The sequence below is a fragment of the Macrobrachium nipponense genome, chromosome 26 (assembly GCF_015104395.2).
Source record: "Macrobrachium nipponense isolate FS-2020 chromosome 26, ASM1510439v2, whole genome shotgun sequence".
In the NCBI taxonomy this organism is placed as follows: domain Eukaryota; kingdom Metazoa; phylum Arthropoda; class Malacostraca; order Decapoda; family Palaemonidae; genus Macrobrachium; species Macrobrachium nipponense.
Genome location: NC_087215.1, coordinates 21,407,953 through 21,432,952, shown reverse-complemented (window position 1 = coordinate 21,432,952; position 25,000 = coordinate 21,407,953). Strand labels below are relative to the sequence as shown.

The following is a 25,000-nucleotide window of genomic DNA, read 5'->3' as shown; positions in this document are numbered from 1 at the left end:
AGAATATTCACTCCTACCCGCAGAGCAAGCACAGCGCAAAGCAAGCAATGCATATTTTTTCTTTTCGGGGAAAATCGTTACTCCCAGGAAATTAACAAATGATTCCGCAGGCGGCGCGGCGGTTAAAGCTGCTGCGGTGACGTGGGTTTTGCGCGCCCTCGCACCCGCACAGACGTATTAGAATCCGAGCATTATACTTTTTTTTTTTTTTTTTTTTTTTTTTTTTTTTTTTTTTTTTTTCTGGTCCAATATCTGGCGCACATCTTCGGCCAGGGCGATTCAAATCACTTTCCTTTGGGCAAATATACTCTCGTTGTCAAACATGGAGTTTCTCTCTCGCCCGGAAGAAAGAAATGAATATGTGTATATATGTATGTATGTATATAATATATATATATATATAATATATATATATATATATATATATATATATATATATATGTGTGTGTATATATATATAATATTATATATATATATATATATAGATAATATAATGTCAAACAGGCTAAATAAATTGAGAAGACCTACGCGGGAGTCGTCGGCAGCGCTGTGTGCTTGCAACTTATATGCTTCTTGGAAGCGAGTTCAAAACGCTTGAAGGCTGAAATTCTCTCTCTCTCTCTCTCTCTCTCTCTCTCTCTCTCTCTCTCTCTATATATATATATATATATGGATATATCTATATACTATATATATATATATATATGCATGTATAAATTAAAGAAAACCAAGAAAAACGAACGTAATAAGATACTAAAGTTTTTACGATGTTCGTTAAATAGGGAAAAAATATACTTCATGTATTGTATAATGGAAGTGATTTATAAGAAAAAAAAACACAGGTAAAATACAAATGAGTAAACCAACTATTTTGCTCAGTAATTAGAAGCTGTCGAAATTCTTCTTATTTCCAGTTGGATAGATTCTGTCTTCATTCCCAAGGCATCTTTATTAATCTTTATCATAATAATCGGAGGAAATACACCCATAAAAGCTGTATGTCTCGGAATACTTGACTGAACCGCAACGTGAAGTAGATGTGCGCTTTTGATAACTCCATTTTCAGAGCTTCGTTAAGTAAGAATTTTCCTTCTCTTATAATGGAGAAAATAATAATATATGTTATAAGCTTTTTGCCTCGACTCAATGCCTGAAAGTCTGTCATCGAAAGTTGCTACTGAACGCCAGAATTTCGGCAATTAGGGTCACGTGACTGAAGTTCTATTCTAATTGGGATCACCTCGCTACAAACTCCAAATTCAGGTCCTACTTAGACTTCTTCTGACTCTGATCTCTGTTCATTGACCGACGTAATATTAAACCTTCCCTACAGGACCTGAATATTGGGAAAATCATGATTAAATGTCATGATTCCTCATTCACAAAGTTAAATATAAGTCCATATGTCACAAGGTGCAGACAGTTCTCCGCTTGAATATCCGAAAGGTATTAAAGAGAAACATTAAGAGGATATAAAGGAAAAGTGTGGAGGAGACCCATTCGATAAGGTCTTGGCTTGATATATATATATATATATATATATATATATATATATATATATATATATATAATATATATATATATATATATATTTCTACGCTACATAAGTAATATGTCCTGAAGTTCTCTTACTGTTAAACTGAAAGCAGACATACATCAAAAAACTCGTAATGCACACCACGTCTGCTTTTGAATGCCCAAGCTTATGACTTGAATATAAAGTAAGGACATGATGTTGTTAATTGTCTTAATATCATTCCTTGCATTTTAGTACAATTTTATCGATTTCTTAATTTATTATATTTTTCTTTTTAATTGGTTGGCTCTCTTCTCTCTGTATTTCCCTTTACCTCCTCTTCAACTTCTTGCTAATTGGAAGCTTGAATTTCAAGTCGATGGTTCCTGCGGGCTTCTTCCACATGAAGGAGATGCATCTTTTAAATTTTAATAATAATAATAATAATAATAATAATAATAATAATAATAATAATAATAATGTTAAGAAATTCACATTTTCGCGAAAACAAATTGTTAAAAAATATCTACAATTATATATTAAGAATATATTTTTACATAGAAATATATTTTTAATATATAATTGTGGATATTTTTTAATAATAATAATAATAATAATAATAAATAATAATAATAATAATAATATGACCCGTATTTTTTTACCCATGACCTCTATAGGGCGCTCTACTAGCCTGTTTAAGTAGCACTGAAAAAGCCGCTATTCGCAAAATAGAGAAGAATCTCTACAAGTGTAATGCTGCTGAAGTAGCCATACTTTTAATAAAATAATAATAATAATAATAATAATAATAATAATAATAATAATAATAATAATAATAATAATAATAATAATATTTTGGTAGAAGACCCTCTTTCAGGCAAATGCTGTTAAAGAGAATGGCAGAATTAAACGAGTTGATTTTATATATTGTTTTTTTTTTTTCTGTTTTTCTTACAATTAGCTTCTCAGGCTCATCGATGTTTCTGAGATCCTGTCTTAATAAAATAAAAGATCACCTTCAGCATTTTTATAGTTTTTAGAAATTTCCAGGAAGAATATTGGCCAGTTACACGTACGCGACTGGCATGGGGTTTGTCCTGCCGGGATTAGCTCGCGCTCCAGTCCGCTTGGGTATTGCCCATACACGCAGAGGACTTGCTCTACGCATATTTTGAGAGGGCGGAGTTAATATGCAGTGGCCATGTTCCTTTCAGTCCTGTAGTGTCCTGATATGTGAGTGTTTTTAAATCATGGCACCAAGTAAAAGGAAGATAAGTGCAATAATTATAATAGCACTCCTGCAAGACGAATACGAGCATGAAATATGCAAGAAAAATCGTAAAGTATGGGTGAAACCATGGCTAATAAAGAGAGGTTTTACCATATGACTTAAATGAAAGAGTTAAAGGAAAATAACCCGGAAGATTGTAGAGGTTATTCAAGAATGACTGATGATGACTGGGGTGTTCCTAATTTTGATTGCTGTTTCAGGTACAGTAATCGGGTAACGGAATCCATTCATATAGTTTAGGAGGACCTCTGAATATACAATATGCTTTTCAGCTTTTTCATTTTATTTAACCTACCCAAACCCAAAGGTTACCTGCATTTCAGAATGTTTCTTCTCTCTCTCTCTCTCTCTCTCAAGGTGATATGGAATGCATCATTCTTAAACATACTTTACTTCGTATAACAGGAATCTAAGTTGACTCTGGAGATGAATGAATCTGAATATCGATGAAAGGTGTGATATCGATCACTATGGACAGATTTCCTCTCAAATGTTTTACTAGTGAAATTCACAGTCGTTTAAGAATGTTAATGTTTTTATCGCCACGTTTATCCTTTAAAATGTTTTACAAATTAATTGTAAAACTCATTCATGTTAGTCAAAAGATACCATGAAAGGCTGGCCATGTTTTGGCTTTCACAAAAAGCTGTTTGCATTTTTTTTTATCTATTTTTTTTTTACATAATTCCAGTAATTGCTCATAAGCTGCTTGTCTTTTTACTTAATTGGAATAATCCGGACTTCGTATTTTCCAAAAGCACGGTAGTGCTCTGTACAGGTCCAAATAAATTAGAATGAAATCGTAAGATAAATACTTGATTGACTGCGACATCGTTTCACAACAGCGGTACTGCCCTGACTCCCACGAGGAAATAAGGTATTGTACATGTTGAAACTATGCCTCAGTCCTCCCCAACACCCGCCGCGCTAGTCGCGACGCGACAGTCAGTTCAACATGCTGAAATGACGACGGGACAGGACTGGCTCGACAGGACTGGCATCAATAGCCCCCATACACGATAAAGACTGACCGGTTCGCGCCAGTCGCTATGAAATCAGCGCGCCAGTCGCGTACGTGTATGGCCGCCTTTACTCAGAAACATCGCTGAGCCTGAGAAGCGGATTGTAAGAAAAATAGAAAAAAAACTATACATAAAATCAACTCGCTTAAATATGCCATTCGCTTTGATAATAATAATAATAATAATAATAATAATAATAATAATAATAATAATTTACAACGCTGCATAGAACTGTCAGTGAAAAAAAAATATTCTGGAAAATTAAAATGAAATCTAAAATCTAAAAGAAGGCAAAGGAAGGTGATCTAAATTCATAACTATCATAGAGGCAATTATAAAGCCTGTAAATATACTAGAAAAAAAATATTAAGTTAAACCCAAGCGGCGAATGTCTGCCATTCGAACGGTTTAAAATTTCAAATTAAAGGATCGGTTAAATTCCTGATAAAAACTGTAACGACGTGAAACTCCCAGAAAATAATCAGACAGTTTTAAATGTCGAAAATGACAAATAGTTCATCGGTTTGTCTGGCGGAGTATATAAAAATCGAAAGACTTCGTTACAGAAAATTCCTATTTTCTACTCAGAGAGAGAGAGAGAGAGAGAGAGAGAGAGAGAGAAATCTAAGACTTCATTACGGATCATTCTGATCTTTTACCAGAGAGAGAGAGAGAGGAGAGAGAGAGAGAGAGAGAGAGAGAAGAGAGAATAAAAAATCTATACTTCATTACGGATAATTTCTGATTCTTTGACTCAGAGAGAGAGAGAAGAGAGAGATGAGAGGAGACGAGATGGACGGCAGAGAGAGAGAGAGAGCGGTATAAAATCTAAAGGACTTCATTCACAGATAAATCTTACTTCCTTTTACTTCAGAGAGCAGGAGAGGAGAGAGAAGACCGAGATGAGGAGATGAGAGAAGAGAGAGAGAGAGGATAAAATTCTAAAGAACTTTCATTTCAAATAAAATATTATCTTTTACTCAGAGGAGAGAGAGACAGAGAGAGACCGAGAGAGAGAGAGAGAGAGGAGAGAGAGAGAGAGAGCGGTAGTAAAATTTCTAAAGACTTCATTACAGATAATTCTTACCTTTTACTCAGAGAGAGAGAGAGAGAGAGAGAGAGAGAGAGTTATACTGTCCAGACTCCTATCACCTCAGAAAAAAAAAAGCACAAAAACGGACGAACAGGAAAGAACACAATGTATACCAAATAATAAAAGAAGTAAACAAATATGGCCACAGAAAAACGCTAGCAAAGTTTTGGAGATAAAAGGCCCGAATTGTGACTTATATCCACTTCCCCCTAAAAACCAAACCAATTCTTGGACAAGAAATTCAATATCGCTTTTGGTCTGATTTTAGCGAAAAAAAAACAAAAAAAAAATAGAGAACTCTAGCAAGAGATCTCTGATGGGTGGGCGGAGAACAACTTCGGTTCTCTTTTGAACTGCAATTCGGATTATACGAATTCCTTCTATTTTATCCATTAATATTTGGAACAAAATATTACAAAGGTAAAAATGATTCAACGAAAGTACACGCAGGTTAAGACATCATTTCTCGTTTGATTACAATGACATGAACAATTGAACAATATTTTGAAATCTCATTATTCTAAAAGTGACGTTCCGTACCCGTCTGTCTTCAGATAGGAGAAATTTTTTCCCGTCTCGAGGATCGCCTATTCACAATCTAAACCCACAGTGACGGGTCGTGTAAGAGGCGCACTGTGCATTCATAAATTCGAAGAGAGGATGCTTAGATGTTTCATTCACGAGTTCATAATAGTAAAAAAAAAGGGACAGCACAAAAATAATTCAATTAACTTTTACTTCTTGTTTCTCCTTTTGTTTCGTTTCTAAGCGCGCCCTCACACACACACACACACACACTATATATATATATATATATATATATATATATATATATATATATATATAGATATATATATATATATATATATATGTATATATGTTAACTCTTATACACAACTTAGTGGTGTTAGTAAATTCCATGCTGCCCTCACACAAAAAAGTAAGAATGACTGAATTTAGTAATTTTGATAGCTAAGATCTAGTAACATTCTAAAGATTTTCCGGACGGCGGATGGCTTTAATCTATCGAAAATAAAAATAAATATATGACAAAGGTTACCTGATGGAATGCATCAAAAGAGCATGAGCCTTATTCGCAAGAAAATCATAAGGACCAAGATTACATGTTTTTTTTCTTTCTCTCTCACATTAGAAGAGAATGGAGGTTATTTATGCATCAAATTCTCTCCTAAGGACAAATTTACTCAAGTTTTTAAAGTTAAAACTATTCTTAACTTTAAATTTTATAAGGAAAAAAAAAGCAGCCAGTTGGTAAAGAATCTTTTTATTATTTTGAATGTTACTTCATATACAAGAGGAATACTTGATTTACTGACTGGAAAAAAAACAGCTAAAAGCAAAGTAAACAAAAGAATTAAAAAATTATTTACTGATCTTGTGCATTAAAAAAACAAGCGAATTAGGTCAACGTGTATATTTTCTAGGTAAATACGACGAATTATCGCCTGAAGTAGCCTTCTCCATTAAAATGCAGAGGGTCTTCAGTTTAGGCACTCGGATAAAAAAAAATCAATTCGGTTTATAAGGGTTTGTTATTTCGGTAAAATAAGCCTTAGCTGAGTTTAGTTCTTTACCTTCTCCGATGAATTAAAGGTGAAGCCACCACCGAAACCATTATTTCAATGAAGTTTATTTAATGTATTTTATGTAATGATTACGAGGCACGATTCTTGAGTGTTTACCAGCTTTGGTCATTAAAAGATCTGGAATCAATTCAATGCCTAACGAACAACGAGTAGCTGGAATTACTGAATGAACCTCGATGAACAAACATAACATCCCAGATTTATCTCAGATGCCTCGATAAACAAACGAGACCCAAATGATGGGAATTCGAAGTAAAAAATAAAGTCACAACGAACGAAATAGCCAACGGAAACGGCAGTATCACTTAAGTCAATTCTCGTCGCTGGGAAAAACAAGAGCGAGATAGGATTGCTTAAAACGCACTTGGCTGCAGCAGCGCCAACGCAGAAATTCGACTCGAAAATGTTCCCCGTGACGCAAGCAACGTTTAATTCAATTTACCTTTAATAAAACTGATATTGCTGTTGTCACTTTTTTTTAAACATTTCGCTGGAAAATAAAAAGTTGGACAATAGGAAAAAAATTCGGGTTTTTTTATGCAACAAATATTGCATTTGAGTTTTTCGTTTCGTGTTCTTTGTACAATAATTATCCACTGTATTTTTGTTCCTCCTGCTCTGTGCAATACATATTGCAACGTTTTAGGCTCTTTATTCTTCGCATAACAAATATTTTCCTTTGCTTACTCTAAATTCTCTATGCGACATACGTTCCCATAGTATTAGTTCCTTATTCTTTATAACTGGTATTTATCCAGTTTTCCATATTCCTTTTGCGAGAAAAATCAACATTTAGCAGTTATTCCACAGTGCTTTTATATTGAAATAAACTTTATTTTTCTTCAGTACCCTATATAACGAACATACCTCCTTCAAATAAAAAAAATATTCCCAATTAGATTTTAATCCTTTCTGCCCCTTTTCTTTAAACAACAAACATTAGCCCCTTCCATCTAATCCGATAACGATGACGTCAGTGATTTTACCGACTGTTTCTGGTCGTGTGCAGTCATTCAACAGAGCGGGAAGGTCGTAACTGCGTAATTTTTTCGAGGCATTATGACCTAATCATCGCTAAATACAAAGCATTACAGTCGTTCGTTTGTGCTTTACTTCTGTTACAGCCGCGCCGGTGCGATTGAGTCCGACAAGTGCGTTTTACTTTTCTTCCGAAACGCCGACACGAAAAGGCGCTTTAACGACACGATAAACAACTGGAAAAGCAATAACAACAATAACAATCATTTTTCTGTGGAAGTGTGTAAGGGGAATGCGGAAGTGTTCTACATGGGTGCCTTAGCCTTGGATCGGCAGTTAAATTTCATACGCGTGAAAAAAAAAATTCTAATTTACCTGTGGTGTCACGCCATGATACCCTGATATAGCAAAAAACGCTTTTAATAATAATAATAATAACTAACTAAAAAAGAAACCCACAAAATTAGTGCAAAACTTGTTTACTTGTTCACAAGTAAACAATTTATACACAGTAATCTTGTGGGTTTCTTTTCAATCTCCAGAAAAAAACTTAGAGAAGCTTTTGTTTGGTTCAATAATAATAATAATAATAATAATAATAATAATAATAATAATAATAATAATACTGTTAAAAAGAATGGCAGAATTAAGCGAATTGATTTTATATATTTTGTTTTTTCTATTTTCCTTACAATTCGCTTCTCAGGCTCAGCGATGTTTCTGAGTAACTGACCAATATTCATATTGGGCATTTTCAAAATCATAAATGCTGAAGGTAATCTTTTATTGGACAGGATATCAGGTCCAGGTCAAGCAGGGGTCGTCGTCAGTGCTGGTATTATTCCGTAAGCGTAGTTCAGTTCGGTGCCGGGTTTCGTCTTCGTTTAGGGGCTGTATTTTGGTGCTGGTATAGCTGTTATATCTGGGGTATTACGTAACGTTTCGACCTTCTCGCAGGTCATCCTCGGACGAGTCGTTTGAAGAGACTGTAGCAAGGAAGTCTGTGGGGCGGTATTTATAGCGGCTCGGACCTAGAGTTGCATTCTCATTGGTCGGGCCGGTCTTGGACGAAGTCGTGGATCTCGCCTCGAAGGTCTCGGGGATTCTCTCGTGCGAGCGCCACAGTAGTGTGCCTGGGGATGAACGACAGGAATTCCGTCCGTAGCAGGAATCCTGTCATCCCGTGGGGGCTCCTGATCATCTGGTATTGTCGGGGGGTCGATCGCTGCTCTCCGGGCGGCGGTGGGAAGGAGAAACGTTTCTTGGGTGATGTTAAGATTTGGTTTCTCCTTGCCTATATGGAGGGCTTCTAAGAGGCGCAGACGTCGGGGATCCGTTGTCTGGTCTATTATTTCGATATTAGGAATAATATCATTTCTCTTTATCCGTTTGTTATGAGCAGTCCTGGCGTGGTTGAAGATTGCTCCTTCTTGAGCGTGGCAGGAGATTCGCTGGAGAAACGCATGGAGGTCATACCGACGTATTTGCCGAGGCATCCTCGGACGGGGCATGTGTAACGGTAGACCACACTCGTCTTCTTCAAGGGATCCTGCAGGGGCGCCGAAGGGTTGTTTCTCATCACCAGGCTGCTCGTCTTCTTCGTTTTATAATAGATAATTACTTAATATTTTTTTTTGTCTGGGTCGGCCGACCCAGACAAAAAATATTTAAGTTAATTATTCTTATTATAAAAACGAAAGAAGACGAGCAGCCTGGCGATGAGAAACAAACCCTTCGGCGCCCTGCAGGATCCCTTGAAGAAGACGAGTGTGGTCTACCGTTACACATGCCCCGTCCGAGGATGCCTCGGCAAATACGTCGGTTATGACCTCCATGCGTTTCTCCAAGCGAATCTCCTGCCACGCTCAAGAAGGAGCAATCTTCAACCACGCCAGGACTGCTCATAACAAACGGATAAAGAGAAATGATATTATTCCTAATATCGAAATAATAGACCAGACAACGGATCCGACGTCTGCGCCCTCTTAGAAGCCCTCCATATAGGCAAGGAGAAACCAAATCTTAACATCACCCAAGAAACGTTTCTCCTTCCCACCGCCGCCCGGAGAGCAGCGACCGACCCCCCGACAATACCAGATGATCAGGAGCCCCCACGGGATGACAGGATTCCTGCTACCGGACGGGAATTCCTGTCGTTCATCCCAGGGCACACTACTGTGGCGCTCGCACGAGAGAATCCCCGAGACCTTCGAGGCGAGATCCACGACTTCGTCCAAGACCGGCCCGACCAATGAGAATGCAACTCTAGGTCCGAGCCGCTATAAATACCGCCCCACAGACTTCCTTGCTACAGTCTCTTCAAACGACTCGTCCGAGGATGACCTGCGAGAAGGTCGAAACGTTTACGTAATACCAGATATACCAACTATACCAGCACCAATACCAGCCCCTAAACCGAAGACGAAACCCGGCACCGAACGAACTACGCTTACGGAATAATACCAGCACTGACGACGACCCCTGCTTGACCTGGACCTGATATCCTGTTCCAATAAAGATTACCTTCAGCATTTATGATTTTTGAAAATGCCCAATATGAATATTGGTCAGTTACTCAGAAACATCGCTGAGCCTGAGAAGCGAATTGTAAGGAAAATAGAAAAAACAATATATAAAATCAATTCGCTTAATTCTGCCATTCTTTTTAACAGTATTTTGCCTAAAGAGGGTTCTTCTACCAAAATACAATAATATAATAATAATAATGCAAGCGAAGCTGCAATGAATTGCTACCTTAATACAATTCACCTTGTATTTTAATATTTTAATTGCATTTTTATATATTTATTCATTTGTTAATTTGTCTGTTTTTCCTAATAACTTATTTCCTCTTTTTGTATTTCCCATGACATTCTGTTACTTCTTTCGAATGAAGACTGTATTCATTGGAGACTTGAATTTCAAGTCAGTGGCCCCTTTGGTGGGCTTGTTCCATATGAACAGGGTTCATATTTTGAATAATAGACCAGACGTGACGTTGATTGACAAAATCAAGAAGAAAGTATGACCCAATGATGTCGCAATACCATGGGACACCAGAGTAGAAGAGAAAGAGAAAGAAAAAATTGATAAGTATCAAGACCTGAGAATAGAAAAATGATGGATATAGGATATGCCAGTGGAAATTGTATCCATCATCATAGAAATACTATGCACGATTCCAAGATCCCTGAAAAGGAACCTGGTAAAACTAGAGGCTGAAATAGCTACAGGACCCATGAAGAAGAGTGTGATCCAAGAAACAGCACACAGTGAGATAAGTGATGGACTCCTAAGGAGCCAGGATGCAACTCTGAACCCCACACTATAAAAACCGCCCAGTCGAAAAGGATGACTGTGATAGATAAAGAAAAAGAAAATAATTCACATCGCCAATGAATACCAACAGTTTGGTCATTTCCAAGTGATATTCCTCACTTACGAACGGAAAATACCAAATTGCATTTTACTTAGGTATGCAAACTATAGACTTTCATATATGGCGTATCTTATTAGTAACGCCCTAATCCTTCAAACACGAAACATAAATCAAATCAATAAACAAAAATACAAACGCTTGATTAAATATTGCAAAAGCATTTGATTTATACAGTTTTTTCTTCTCTCAGGTATATGCACAAGTCCCTAACCTCTAATTTCTCTCAAATGAACACCAAGTTCTCTGAATAATAATAATAATAATAATAATAACAATAATAATAATAATAATAATAATAATATCACCTGCCTACCAATAATGTGGAAGTTCCTAAACAGGATATCATCAGTGAAAAGGCTATACAACTACCTAGAGGATCAAAACACCATCCCCCTCCAACAGAAAGGAAGGCTGCAGAAGGAAGTGTAGGGGTGCACAAAAGACCAGCTCCTGATAGACAAAATGGTAATGAAGAACAGTAGGAGAAGGAAAACCAACCTAAGCATGGCATGGATAGAGTATAAGAAAGCCTTCGACATGATACCACATACATGGCTAATAGAATGCCTGAAAATGTATGGAGCAGAGGAAAACACCATCAGCTTCCTCAAAAATACAATGCGCAAATGGAATACGATACTTACAAGCTCTGGAATAAGACTAGCAGAGATTAATACCAGGAGAGGGATCTTCCAGGGCGACTCACTGTCCCCACTACTCTTCGTAGTAGCCATGATTCCCATGACAAAAGTACTGCAGATGATGGATGCCGGGTACCAACTCAAGAAAAGAGGCAACAGAATTAACCATCTGATGTTCATGGACGACATCAAGCTGTATGCTAAGAGCCTCAAGGAAATAGATACCCTAATCCAGACTGTAAGGATTGTATCTGGGGACATCAGGATGGAGTTTGGAATAGAAAAATGTGCCTTAGTCAACATACAAAAGGGCACAAAGTAACAAGGACTGAAGGGATAAAGCTACATCAAACACATAGATGAGACGGGATACAAATACCTGGGAATAATGAAGAAGGGATATAAAACACCAAGAGATGAAGGACACGATCAGGAAAAAAAATATGCAGAGACTCAAATCGATACTCAAGTCAAAACTTATCGCCGGAAACATGATAAAAGCCATAAACACTGGGCAGTGCCAGTAATCAGATACAGCGCAGGAATAGTGGAATGGACGAAGGCAGAACTTCGCAGCATAGACCAGACCAAAAACAGAGGAAACATATTGACAATACACAAAGCACTACACCCAAGAGCAAATACGAACAGACTATACATATCACGAAAGGAAGGAGGGAGGGCACCACTAAGCATAGAGGATTGCGTCAACATCGAGAACAGAGCACTGGGGCAATATCTGAAAACCGGTGAAGACGAGTAGCTCAAGAGTGTATGGGAAGAAGGACTGATAAAAGTAGACGAAGACCCAAAAATAAAAATACAGAGACAGGAGAATGACAAGCAGAACAGAGGAATGGCACAACAAACCAATGCACGGACAATATATGAGACAGACTAAAGAACTAGTCAGTGATGAAGGGAGAGCTCAAGAAGGAAACTGAAGGAATGACAACAGCTGCACAAGATCAGGCCCTAAGAACCAGATATGTTCAAAGAACGATAGATGAAAATAACATCTCTCATCATATGTAGGAAGTGCAATACGAAAAATGAAACCATAAACCACGTAGCAAGCGAATGTCCGGCAAATGCACAGAAACCATTACAAAAAGAGGCATGATTCAGTTGCAAAAGCCTTCCACTGGAGCCTGTGCAAGAAACACCAGCTACCTTGCAGTAATAAGTGGTACGAGCACCAACCTGAAGGGGTGATAGAAAACGATCAGGCACAGATCCTCGGGGGACGACAGGTATCAGAACAGATAGAACCAGACGTGACGTTCATTGACAAAATCACGAAGAAAGTATCACTCATTGATGTCGCAATACATAGGACACCAGAGTTGAAAGAGAAAGAAAGGGAAAAAATGTCTAAGTATCAAGACCTGAAAATAGAAATAAGATATGGGATATGCTAGTGGAAATTGTACCCATAATCATAGGAACACTAGGCACGATCCCAAGATCACTGAAAAGGAATCTGGAAAAACTAGAGGCTGAAGTAGCTCCAGGAACCCATGCAGAAGAGTGTGATCCTAGAAACGGCACACATAGTAAGAAAAGTGATGGACTCCTAAGGAGGCAGGATGCAACCCGGAACCCCACACTATAAATACCACCCAGTCGAATTGGAGGACTGTGATAGACCAAAAAAAAAAAAAAAAAACCCAAAAAAAAAAAAAAAATATATTAATAATAATAATAATAATAATAAAAATAATAATAAATAATAATAATAATAATAATAATATACAACAAACCTATAACTCTTCAGAGTCGCCGGCGTGGGCTCCATCATTCACACCGTTCTCAAATAAGTATCAATATATGCCACTTTTCCGTTACATGTTTAGTAACCCACGGTAATCAGTGGGTTCCATACCCAAATGCTCTACTGTTATAGTTCAACGTTAAGAAACGTCAGATAAACATAAAAACATAATTCACCATCAAGTTATAATACTACAAAGCTAATGGTTCAATGTCACCCAATCCTTATTCACCCAATGGGTAACATTGTTATTCTACTCATCTAATGGTAAGGTGCAGATAACTGAATCTTGAATCATTTCACCTATTAAATGGAGCTGAGCTAAACAGCAATAAGCAGTCAGTAGTTGCTTTAGTAGATTCACATCAACCGTGCATTTGATGTCTAGGCCAGTCCCTTACGACGCTCCTGATTGGCTGTTAATAAGCCAGTCACAGGGCTGGAAACTCTCAGTCTCTCTCGAGAGTTCACATAGGCAGGATGTTTGTTCCACCTCTCCTGAAAGACGTTATCCCTCTGGAGAGGTGGAACATAGATCCTACCCATGTGAACTCTCGAAAGAGACTGAGAGCTTCCAGCCCTGTGATTGGCTTATCAACAGCCAATCAGGAGCGTCGTAAGGGACTGGCCTAGACTTCAAATGCACGGCTGATGTGAAAGTACTATAGTCTTACCGATCCAGTGTTCACCGGTGACTTCTCCAAACCCGTTTTTGTACTCGGTCCAGTTGCGGTCGAAATTCTCCTGAGTTTCTTGCTCCATCCGCGCCAGCATGATCGTCCACCCGCCTCCGTTGGTCGTGTGGTCGCACCAGACCTGGAGAAAGAAGAAGAAGAATCGATCAAGATTTAGGAAAAAAAAAAAAAAAGTTCAGACTCGGTGACAGGGTTGGTGCTAAAATCGTAACTTCGAAATTGAACCCTGATTTAGGGTTCAAATTGTGATACCTTAATTTTCGTTTAAAAAACATTTTACGACTATAAACTTGACAATTTGAATGAAGGAGTTTACATCTGGAATTCGAGCATAAAACCTTTCCTTATCTATAAACATTTCAATATTTACGTCCGAAAAATACTGTTCAATACAAACAATATTTACGTTCGAAAAATACTGTTCAATACAAACAATATTTACGTTCGAAAAATACTGTTCAATACAAACAATATTTACATTCGAAAAATACTCTTCAAAACAAACAATATTTACGTCAGAAAAATACTCTTCAAAACAAACAACTGAATTGGGATATGGAATATTAATTCATATTAATTTATGAGTGAGTAAACTGGGGATCTGAAAATGAAGTCAAGTAGGAGGAATTTGGGCAGACCCTTTCACAAGTGACATCTCTGTTGGATGGGCAGTCCGGAGGTCCACAACATGTCTTCAGTTCCCTTTCACACTTCACAACCCCGATGGAACGCCTTGGGCCAAGAGACAATGCTGGTATAAGCCAACTTGATTTAAACCAATCAGTTATGTATATAGTTATTCGAACAGCTGCTCAAGTCGCGGTAAATATATACAAGAAAAAGTATGTTAAGTGTGTATTCATAAAACAATGTGCGTATTAATGTAGGCATGTACATGTATACATGTGCTTTAAGTCAAGGTTAAACTATACGTTGAAAGACTTTCGCATTAAAAGTAGCTGATGCAAAATTACGAAAGGTAAATGGAGTTGAGGAAATGCGTGAATAATAAACACATTTCCATCTCAATGTGTTTAACTCAGCTTAACACAGCAAGAGGGACGTAAAGGCGGAAAAAACAAATAAGCATAATAATCTCAAAATGCTTAACACCAACTATTTTCCTGTTTCCATGGGAGCGCGTATGAAAGTTTCATTTTACTTTCATTTCTGTTCCCCCCCTTTCATTAATGACTAACTTAATTTCTGATGCGCTGATGTCCGCGTATGAGCTTTTTTTTTTTTTTTTTTTTTTTGGCGGGGTTGGGGGACCCTACGCATAAATGTTTTGGTAATTTTTTTGTTCTGTTTTCGTTTGAGTATGAAAACAGTAGTTTTGTATTTCGTTTTTATGTTCCCAAGTCAGTATACAGTTGACGTAATATTTATACATATAAAATGTAAGTAGGATTTGTCTGGTGATTTCTAAATAGGCATTCAAAATCTGTGCGTTTATCATTGGTCTTGATAAAGAAAATGCAGCTGTTGCTAGTGATATTTCACGCTCTAATTTACTAAAGTTTTCTTCATAACTTAAACAAATATACATATACAATATATATATATATATATATATATATATATATATATATATATATATATATATATATATATATATATATATATATATATATATATATATATATGTATGTATGTGTGTGTGTATATATATATATATATATATATATATATATATATATATATATATATATATATATATGCATACAGCCAGGAGAAGGGTGAAATGAAATGACTTGAACCGAGCGCTTTCATGTATTTCTACACCTCATCAGGGTTCAGGTACAAGTGCCAAGAAAACAAATACAGAGTCACAAGAAGACTTCGTGGCAAGACAAATGATGCTAAAAACAAACAACGCTAACAACTACCAGACAGTTCTAATACCTAATAGCCTACTTGTTTTAAAATACCCTTCGTTAAAATCTCATCAACTTTGTACAAACCTAGGCTGATATTCAATAAATTATCACAGTCTTGTTTAATTATACATGATTCTATTAAATTTCTTTTCACCAAATCTCTACAAAACATAATTTCCTTTGAGTCTGTCCAGTTAATAACATGATCACTATTATTTCATATGCACAAATAATGCATTTGACATATTACCAGTTCTTACATTATATTTGTGCTGTTTTAATCGAACTGCCAATGTCTTTCCACTTTGTCCCCACGTAAGTTTTTATTACAATTTTTGCACGGAATCTTATAAATACACCTGTTCCATTTCCAGGTGAATTTCTTATCAGCAAGTTTCTAATAGTTCCTAGAGTTTTGAACACAACATTAATACCTAGTGGTTTGACTTGTCTCGGGATGTTATTAAAGCAGGTATAAAAAGGAAGCACTAAAAAGGTTTTTGTTTTCGAACTTTTTCAGTTTTTGTCAATCCATAAAACGTTTTTCGTGCTTTACAATAGGTGTTTTCAATAAAACTGTTTGGGTACCTCAAATTGCCAGCAATTTCACGTATCTTGTCAATTTCATGATCTAAAAATTCGGGGCTGCTGACCCGCAGGGGCCCTTAAAACATAGCAGAAAAAAAACAGCAGTCTTAGTTCTAAGAACAGATATTTGTTCTTATGTACATTTTTATTCAAACCATCCTTTTAGAACTAAGACTGCTGTTTTTTCTGCTATGTTTTTAAGGGCCCTGCGCGGGTCAGCAGCCCCGAATTTTTAGATCATGAAATTGACAAGATACGTGAAATTGCTGGCAATTTGAGGTACCCAAACAGTTTTATTGAAAACGACCTATTGTAAGGCACGAAAAACGTTTTATGGATTGGACAAAAACTGAAAAGTTCGAAAACAAAAACCTTTTAGTGCTTCCTTTTTATACCTGCTTTAATAACATCCGAGACAAGTCAACCACTAGGTATTAATGTTGTGTTCAAAACTCTAGGAACTATTAGAAACTTGCTGATAAGAAATTCACCTGAAATGGAAACAGGTTGTATTTATAAGATTCCGTGCAAAACCTTGTAATAAAACTTACGTGGGACAAAGTGGAAAGACATTGGCAGTTCGATTAAAACAGCACAAATATAATGTAAGAACTGGTAATATGTCAAATGCATTATTTGTGCATATGAATAATAGTGATCACGTGAATTAAACTGACAGACTCAAAGGAAATTATGTTTTGTAGAGATTTGGTGAAAAGAAATTTAATAGAACATGTATAATTAAACAAGACTGTGATAATTTTATTGAATATCAGCCTAGGTTTGTACAAAGTTGATGAGATTTTAACGAAGGGTATTTTAAAACAAGTAGGCTATAGGTATTAGAACTGTCTGGTAGTTGTTAGCGTTGTTTGTTTTTTAGCATCATTTGTCTTGCCACGAAGTCTTCTTGTGACTCTGTATTTGTTTTCTTGGCACTTGTACCTGAACCCTGATGAGGTGTAGAAATACATGAAAGCGCTCGGTTCAAGTCATTTCATTTCACCCTTCTCCTGGCTGTATTCATATATGATCATCACACGTCTACAGTGATTTGTTGCAATATATATATATATATATATATATATATATATATATATTATATATATATATATATATATATATAATATATATATATATAAATATATCCATAAATAAAGGGTATAAGCCACGAAGGAAAGATAAACAACGGAGTTTCTGCAAGATCTTTCGACTCAACGACCTTTACTCAGCACACGTTTGTCTGCTGAGGAAAGGACGTTGAGTCGAAAGATCTTGCAGAAAACTCCGTTGTTTATCTTCCTTCGTGGCTCATACCTATATACACATATATATATATATATATATATATATATATATATATATATATATATACAACAAGCTACAAATGTCCTTTAATATCTAATTCGCTCGACCTCGGAATCAATATATTTCCATATATGCTATCATATATGAAAATATATCAATTCCCAGGAAGAGCGAATTGGATATTACAGAACATTTATAGATTGATGCATGCATATGAATCACGGTGATGTGATAAAAATTCATATATGTATGTATATATATATATATATATATATATATATATAGATATATATATATATATATATATATCGGAATAATTACCTTGTATTCTAATCTTCCTGATTTCTCTGCTTTATTCGTTTAGTCTCAGTAACAAATAAGAAGTGATCCTTGAAGAAAATGACAATATTCCTCAATAAGAGAGTACCTGGAATATCCAGAGCCATTTTCCCGCACGGAATATAGTTGGCGGTTTTAATCACAGCTCAATTCCAGGGCTTTCTTGCAGGCTTACGCAAAGTCATCGTACTTCAGCAGAGAGACGTCGAGGTATCTGATGTAAGCCGGCTTACGATGATGGATTACACGGTTTTTGTGTGTGTGTGTGTGCGTGTTTGTGTGCTTTCTTTTTCAAAAGAATTGACTTCAAGAGATTTCAGCAATACAGGAAAGTCGACGCTGAAGACACTCGATCGTAAATGGTATAAGGAACATGAATTAACAATTTTTCAATATCTCAAGCAAATGGAAAATAAACCAAAGGACAGATAGACAAAGTGGAAAGTGATAACTGGGAATAATATAAAAATCTTCCTTTGAACAAGAAGAAGAAGGAGAAGAAGAAGAAGAAGACAAATAACGAAACCGCGACCCGTAACTCGCGCGATATGTAAACGATTCGCCGACGCTGATATAAGGTCAGGGAGACTACAGGGTCTTATCTAAAAGGTCATTTGGGTCGTCCTGATATCAGTAATAGCACGGGGATAGGGAAGGCAAGCTTCATTCTCTCTCTCTCTCTCTCTCTCTCTCTCTCTCTCTCTCTCTTTAGCACAAGTTGGAATTATGTGATCGTATGGTGTGCATGCTACCTTCTTGTCAGCTTTGTTTGTAGACCTGAGTGGTTTAGTTTGGTGTGTAGGGAAGTGGGGGGCCTTTGGTTTAGTGTGTAAGGATGTGAGGGTATTAACGAACGCTGATGAGCCTTCTTTATAAATATATGAAGCCGCTGATCTGATACTGAGCAAGAATTCTAAAAAAGGTCTGATAGGGCTGTTTGTCCACGATCTAGCAGTCAAAGATCTTGCTGATCTCTGGCGCCAGAAACTATACGCTCATGTGCAAGATCTAACCTTGATTATATTCGCAGCGAAAATGGTTACCATCGAAAGAAAGTAGCTACCTGTCCATTCAAAAATGACGGCAATAGTCGAGAAACTTGGCAACCGCAAAGGGCTCTTAAATATATCAAGGCCACCTTGCTGTTCTATCAATGTTCTACGCAGAAGGAAATAAAGATATTGATGCAAATGAGTTTTACATAGTAAGGTGATTTGGGTTCAGGCCAGCATAACAAATGCCACGACTTAAAGATGACGACCCCGGAAAGTGCCTAGCCTGTCATTTCAGATTTCTATAGAGGAGATGAGACTAACATTTACGAAATGGTGGCGTTTAAAACAACAGATATTCTGAATAGCCGGCAGATGAATGCAGTGGCGACACCTGTAAATATGACGGAAAAAGATTGACTGCATACGTCTGCATTGTTATGGCATATCTCTCTCTCTCTCTCTCTCTCTCTCTCTCTCTCTCTCTCTCTCTCTCTCTCTCTCTTTTCCCGAGGAATAGTGACGCCCTATCATTTTTTCCATCTTTCTGCCCTTATAAGGATGCATCTCCATCACTTTTCGAAACTGGTAACACCTCCCCACTCTCTCTCTCTCTCTTGAAGCTCGATGAAACCTACCAATATACTCCACCAGTATCCGGCTACCACCTCTCTCTCTCTCTCTCTCTTACACCCACGAAAATTGATGAAACCTCTACTACCTTTCTATTTCACCTGCTTTTTTTTTTCTTTTTAAGGGAGAGCTGCTAATAAAGGAGCCGTTGTGGCTTAGGCCTGTGTTTCGTCCTCCTCTCCTTCATCCCCCACACGCCCTTGGGGCCCTATTGAAGCGAATGTAGTGATCCAGGTGTAGCCTTACCCACCACCAGTACCTCCCCCTCCCCAAAACATTCCCCCATCCCCACACCAAATCTCCCTCCTCCTACCCATATGGATCTATCCCAGCTCACCTTCCCCCCATCTCTATCACTATCATAGGGCTTGTAGTTTTGTCTCGAAACAAGTTCTCACGCTTAGAGGCCCCCCCCTTTTTTGGGGGGGGTGGGGGTGGGGGTTTGGAAACAAATGCGTAGACAAAAAGGAAAAGTGTGATGGGGATATGGGAGGAACAATGAAACTGAGGTAAATTTCTATTTTTTTTTATCTTTTATGTGTTTTGTAACAGTAATAGTACATTTTGTTTGTTTTCTCGCGATTGTATGAATGGTTGCGTACATAGTGCAGTTCATGTTTTGTTAATTTAATACATATTCATGAAGAAATATCCACATCCACCCACCCATAAAATAACACATACTCATAAATGTATGTATGTGTATGTATATATGTATACAGATAGACAGATAGATAGGTATAGTGCGCACACGTGTGCGTAAAGATACAAAGACAAGGACAAAGTTAATTCACATCCTGAAGACTCATTCAACAACTGCACCAGAAACGTGTTATCATGTCTACGGTTTTCATAAAAGCAAATTCAGACAATCAGACTAAATTTTAACGCAATTCTCAGCATTGCTCCAAAAATCTGATCGTCTGGTTACCGAAGGCTCTGCAACCTGTATTGGTTCAAAATTTGAGTAACGTGTAAAATATTGCGTAAAAAAGAGAGAAAAAATTGTAGATAATGCCCGCCCCTCCCCAATAGAAATAAAAAAAACTTCCATATTTCACAATATTTAAACTTCTGAATACGAGTATGATCTAGAAAGGCGAATTACACGTTCATAGAGAGTGGTAATATTGCATTGACAAAAATAAGTTTGGAAAATAAAAAATCTTGAGTTTTCAGAAGTGACTATAGTACTGCATTCAGGAAAATACAAAACTCCACAGTGCATCAAAAGGACAAGATTTTCTTCCCTTTCTTGCACGACACTGCTTAATAACAAAACTCTGACTAATATATAATATATATATATATATATATATATATATATATATATATATATATATATATAAAATGTTTAAAAGTTTACATTTCATATCAAATTAGGTGACTAATAAAAGTACAAAAGAAATTGTTTAAAACATTCGTTTAGTAACATTACAGTAACATGCGAAATAAGGCAGAGGGGAACTCGATTCAACAATAGCTCCAAGATGAGCAGGATTATTGTACAACTGCTGTTTAATACGGCACCACAGTAATGCATTTCATATCTCTCTCTCTCTCTCTCTCTCTCTCTCTCTCTCTCTCTCTCTCTCTCTCCAGGTCTCATAACTCCAGAATGGGAATTTAGCGACATGATTGTGCTCTATGTGTACATTTGAGAGAGAGAGAGAGAGAGAGAGAGAGAGAGAGAAGAGAAGAGAGAGAGATAACTGCAGAATGGGAATTCAGAGACAAGATTGGGCTCTGTGTACATATGAGAGAGAGAGAGAGAGAGAGAGAGAGAGAGAGAGAGAGAGAATGTGGGGCCGCCAGTAACAATGCAACAGCTGAAAGAATATTGAGCACAAACACAAGAAGCAAAAATGCTACGAAAAGAAAGAAGGAAAGAATGAATAAAAGAAAGAAAGAAAGAATGAATAAGAGAGAGAAAGATGGCAAAGAAAAAAGTGGGCGTCCCAAAATCGGGTGGAAAAGGAAATGACAAAATGCTTACGCATTCCGCTAAAATTCCTCTCAGAGAGAGAGAGAGAGAGAGAGAGAGAGAGAGAGAGAGAGAGAGAGAGAAGGCCTCGTCAACATCAACATCCAATGAGCGAAGTCCATGACAGAAGATACTCTATGACCCAATGATTGTCTGGGGGCCATTTAGCGACATCAAGCCATTGATTTCCGATGTCTAAACAACTCACTTTCTCTCTCTCTTTCTCATTTGCTGCTCTCTGCTTGACGGACGATTAATTTCACTTATTGGGGTTCGGGATCAACAAGAGGTCCAGATTTCCTCTGATCCTAATCCCTCCACCAGCCCCCAACCTCACTTCAACTATTCCACAACCTATCCTCAACCCTTCCCCAACCCCTCCCTAATGTCTCTTCAACTCTTCCCCAACCTCTCCACAACCTCTTCTCAACCCATCCCTAATCTCTCCTCAACCCTTCCCCAACCTCTTATCAACCCTTCCCCAACCTCTTCTCAAGCCTTCCCTAATCTCTCCTCAACCCATCCCCAACCTCGCCTCAATCCTTCCCCAACTTCTTCTGAACCTCTACCCAATCTCTCATCAACCTCTCCTCAACCTCTCTCCGACCCCTCCCCAACCTATCCTTAGCCCCTCCCAACTCCCTTCCCAAAACCTTCCCCTTACTCTATTAAAGTGATGTAGCCGTAGTCAGTCAGATGCAATACAAACCCTGGATATTTGTGCAAACGGAAATGATCATAATCTAGGTTAACCAAATATCAATGATATTTTTTTAAAGCATTAAGCTGTTTTCCCTGACAGAGGCAGGTTCCAGAGAGAAAAAAAAAACAAGGCCAAAGTGTCGAAACACTCGTGCTTTAATAACAAAATGCAAATTACCTATAACACTGAGAAGTTAACAATAAGGTGTTATAGAATTCCTGATGGAGGTGGCCTAAATTAACACAATATAATATTAATTAATGAAAACCTGTCTGTAAGTTGTCAAAATACGTACAACCGTATATTGTTTGTTCGTATGGTGTATTTACGTTGCATGGAGCCAGTGGTTATTCAGCAACGGGACCAACGGATTTACGTGACTTCCGAATCACGTCGAGAGTGAACTTCTGTCACCAGAGATACACTTCTCTCACACCTCAATGGAATGTCCTAAAATCGAACTCGCGGCAACACAGAAGTGGTACGCCAACACCATACCGACCACGCCACTGAAGCGCTATATTACCGTATATAATATCGAAAAAATCGATTGAAATTGAATTAATTGCCATATATTCCATAAATTACACAATACCGTGCGTAATATACATGCACATGAAAAGTACATCTTAGAAATTTTTATTATTATTATATTAAGCTAGCTTTCATATATTAAACGTCCTTCAGGCAAAAAAAGAGAAAAATAAATACTTCCAAGAACATTTCCCCGACAAATAAAAAACCTATTCACACGTAAGTAAAGATGCACAATGACAGCGGAAGATAAATGTCACTTAATTAGGGGGAAAAAAGAAAAGAAAAGAAAAGAAAAAAACTTCTCCGTAATCTTATCAAGAGGCGGAGGCCACTTACGACGAATTGTCTTCAAGTGGAAGAAAATGTCCACTTATGGCACAAGTGGGTTTTCTTTGCTCAATTTCTGGAATGAGTGGCAGGAGTACTTTTTGAAACATACACACAGATGCTCTCTCTTACGAACACATATACGTACATGCTCGCGTACGTTGAGAATTCTTACAAATGAACGTAGCCTGATGACTCTTCTAGGTAAGAGAAACCTTCACAGGTTTATTAAATACTTTCTGATTAAATTACTTTTATTCTGAGTTATTCTGTCTTTTGATATTCTAACGCAATATTTATAATAGGTATTTTTTTATCCTAGTGTGTAAATTGTCAACAAATTTACATTTGACTGACATATTACCACCCTAAATTTACGCATCTTGTCTCTTGATCAATGATGGTCAGTCCTTGGATGGGCAACCATCAACCAAACCCAGCCTCGCTGGTTAATAAGTTCTTTTAATCACCTGCGGGAGCACGGCATTGGGTATAGGTCTAACAACCTCATCCCATAAATCACTCGAAACTTGCAACGACCTTAGTGGTTACAGATGTTTGGCTACAGGTCATATTAAGTCCCAGAGGCCAAAAAGAGTAAAGCTTACGTCAGCTGGGGTCCTCGGCCTAAGACCTACGTCACCAGGGCTCCTTGTCCTAAGACCTGCGTCAGCTGGGGTCCTTGGACTAAGACCTACGGCCACAGGGTCTTAGGTCTAAAATGCAAGTAGCCTGGTGTGGACTTCTGGACTATGACATATCGACAGAGACAAAAGCATCACAGGCGTAAATCAGTTATATATAAATTCAGTCATGCTCCGAATGTAAAGAAAAATTGAACTAAACACCTGTTCAACCTGAGCATAATGATTATCCCTCAGCTTATGTGGTATTAGCGTCGCTGTGAACAAAGCTCTGTCCGTTTCATTAACATCATTATAATTACTATATCACAGATGGATTGTGCTGTGCTATTGTCTGCAATGTCCATTAGGTAATTATATTAGGGAACGAAAAAGTACCTCAGTCTAAAGACTACTCTGAAACTGCTGAAACAATTATGTTATTTTCCATTCTTTAAGGCAATTTTAGTCTTAATAATATTTAGTAAAAGAAATTTTAGTCTTAATAATATTTAGTCTCGTAAAAACCCTCCCAAGTTCGAGCAACTATCGGCAGAATTTTTAAAAATCAGATATTAATAATATTCACTACTGGAAGCATGAAAAGCTCCTTACAGGTGGACTAGAAAAAAAAAGAAAGAACAGAGGAAAATCCAGTTAGGGGTTTTGAGATTGGGGAGAGTGCTTCTTCAGTGACAAACTGCAGTATAGTAATATTTTTCACTCTTAGTCTTAAAATAGTCAAATAAGTGAAAATAATAGACATTGGTCACACTGGAGATGATTTAACAGCTCGCCAGATTTTTATCGCCTTCGTTAGCTTTTCAATCATTTACCGTTGTTACTATAACAGAAGTGATTCATAAAAGGGATATCTAACTGAAAAGAAAAAACTTATAACAAAACTACAACATTTACAAACAATTAATTAGAGAATATTAACTTCTCTGTTCTGCTTTATTCGCTTGCAGACTTGTCCCTTCATTAACCTAAATTTCGTTTTCTTTGCTTGATTCTTTAGCCTATCACT

The 25,000-nt window shown here is 37.2% G+C and overlaps 1 protein-coding gene across 1 annotated transcript in view; it reads right to left on the bottom strand.

Annotated features, from left to right (window-relative positions):
• The window catches only part of LOC135200050 (angiopoietin-4-like), a 332,550-nt gene that overhangs the window by 24,174 nt on the left and 283,376 nt on the right, over nt 1-25,000 (bottom strand). The window contains exon 2 of the mRNA XM_064228294.1: nt 14,036-14,177. Within this exon, the coding sequence (XP_064084364.1) occupies nt 14,036-14,177 (142 nt within the window). The remainder of the gene's footprint in view (nt 1-14,035; nt 14,178-25,000) is intronic.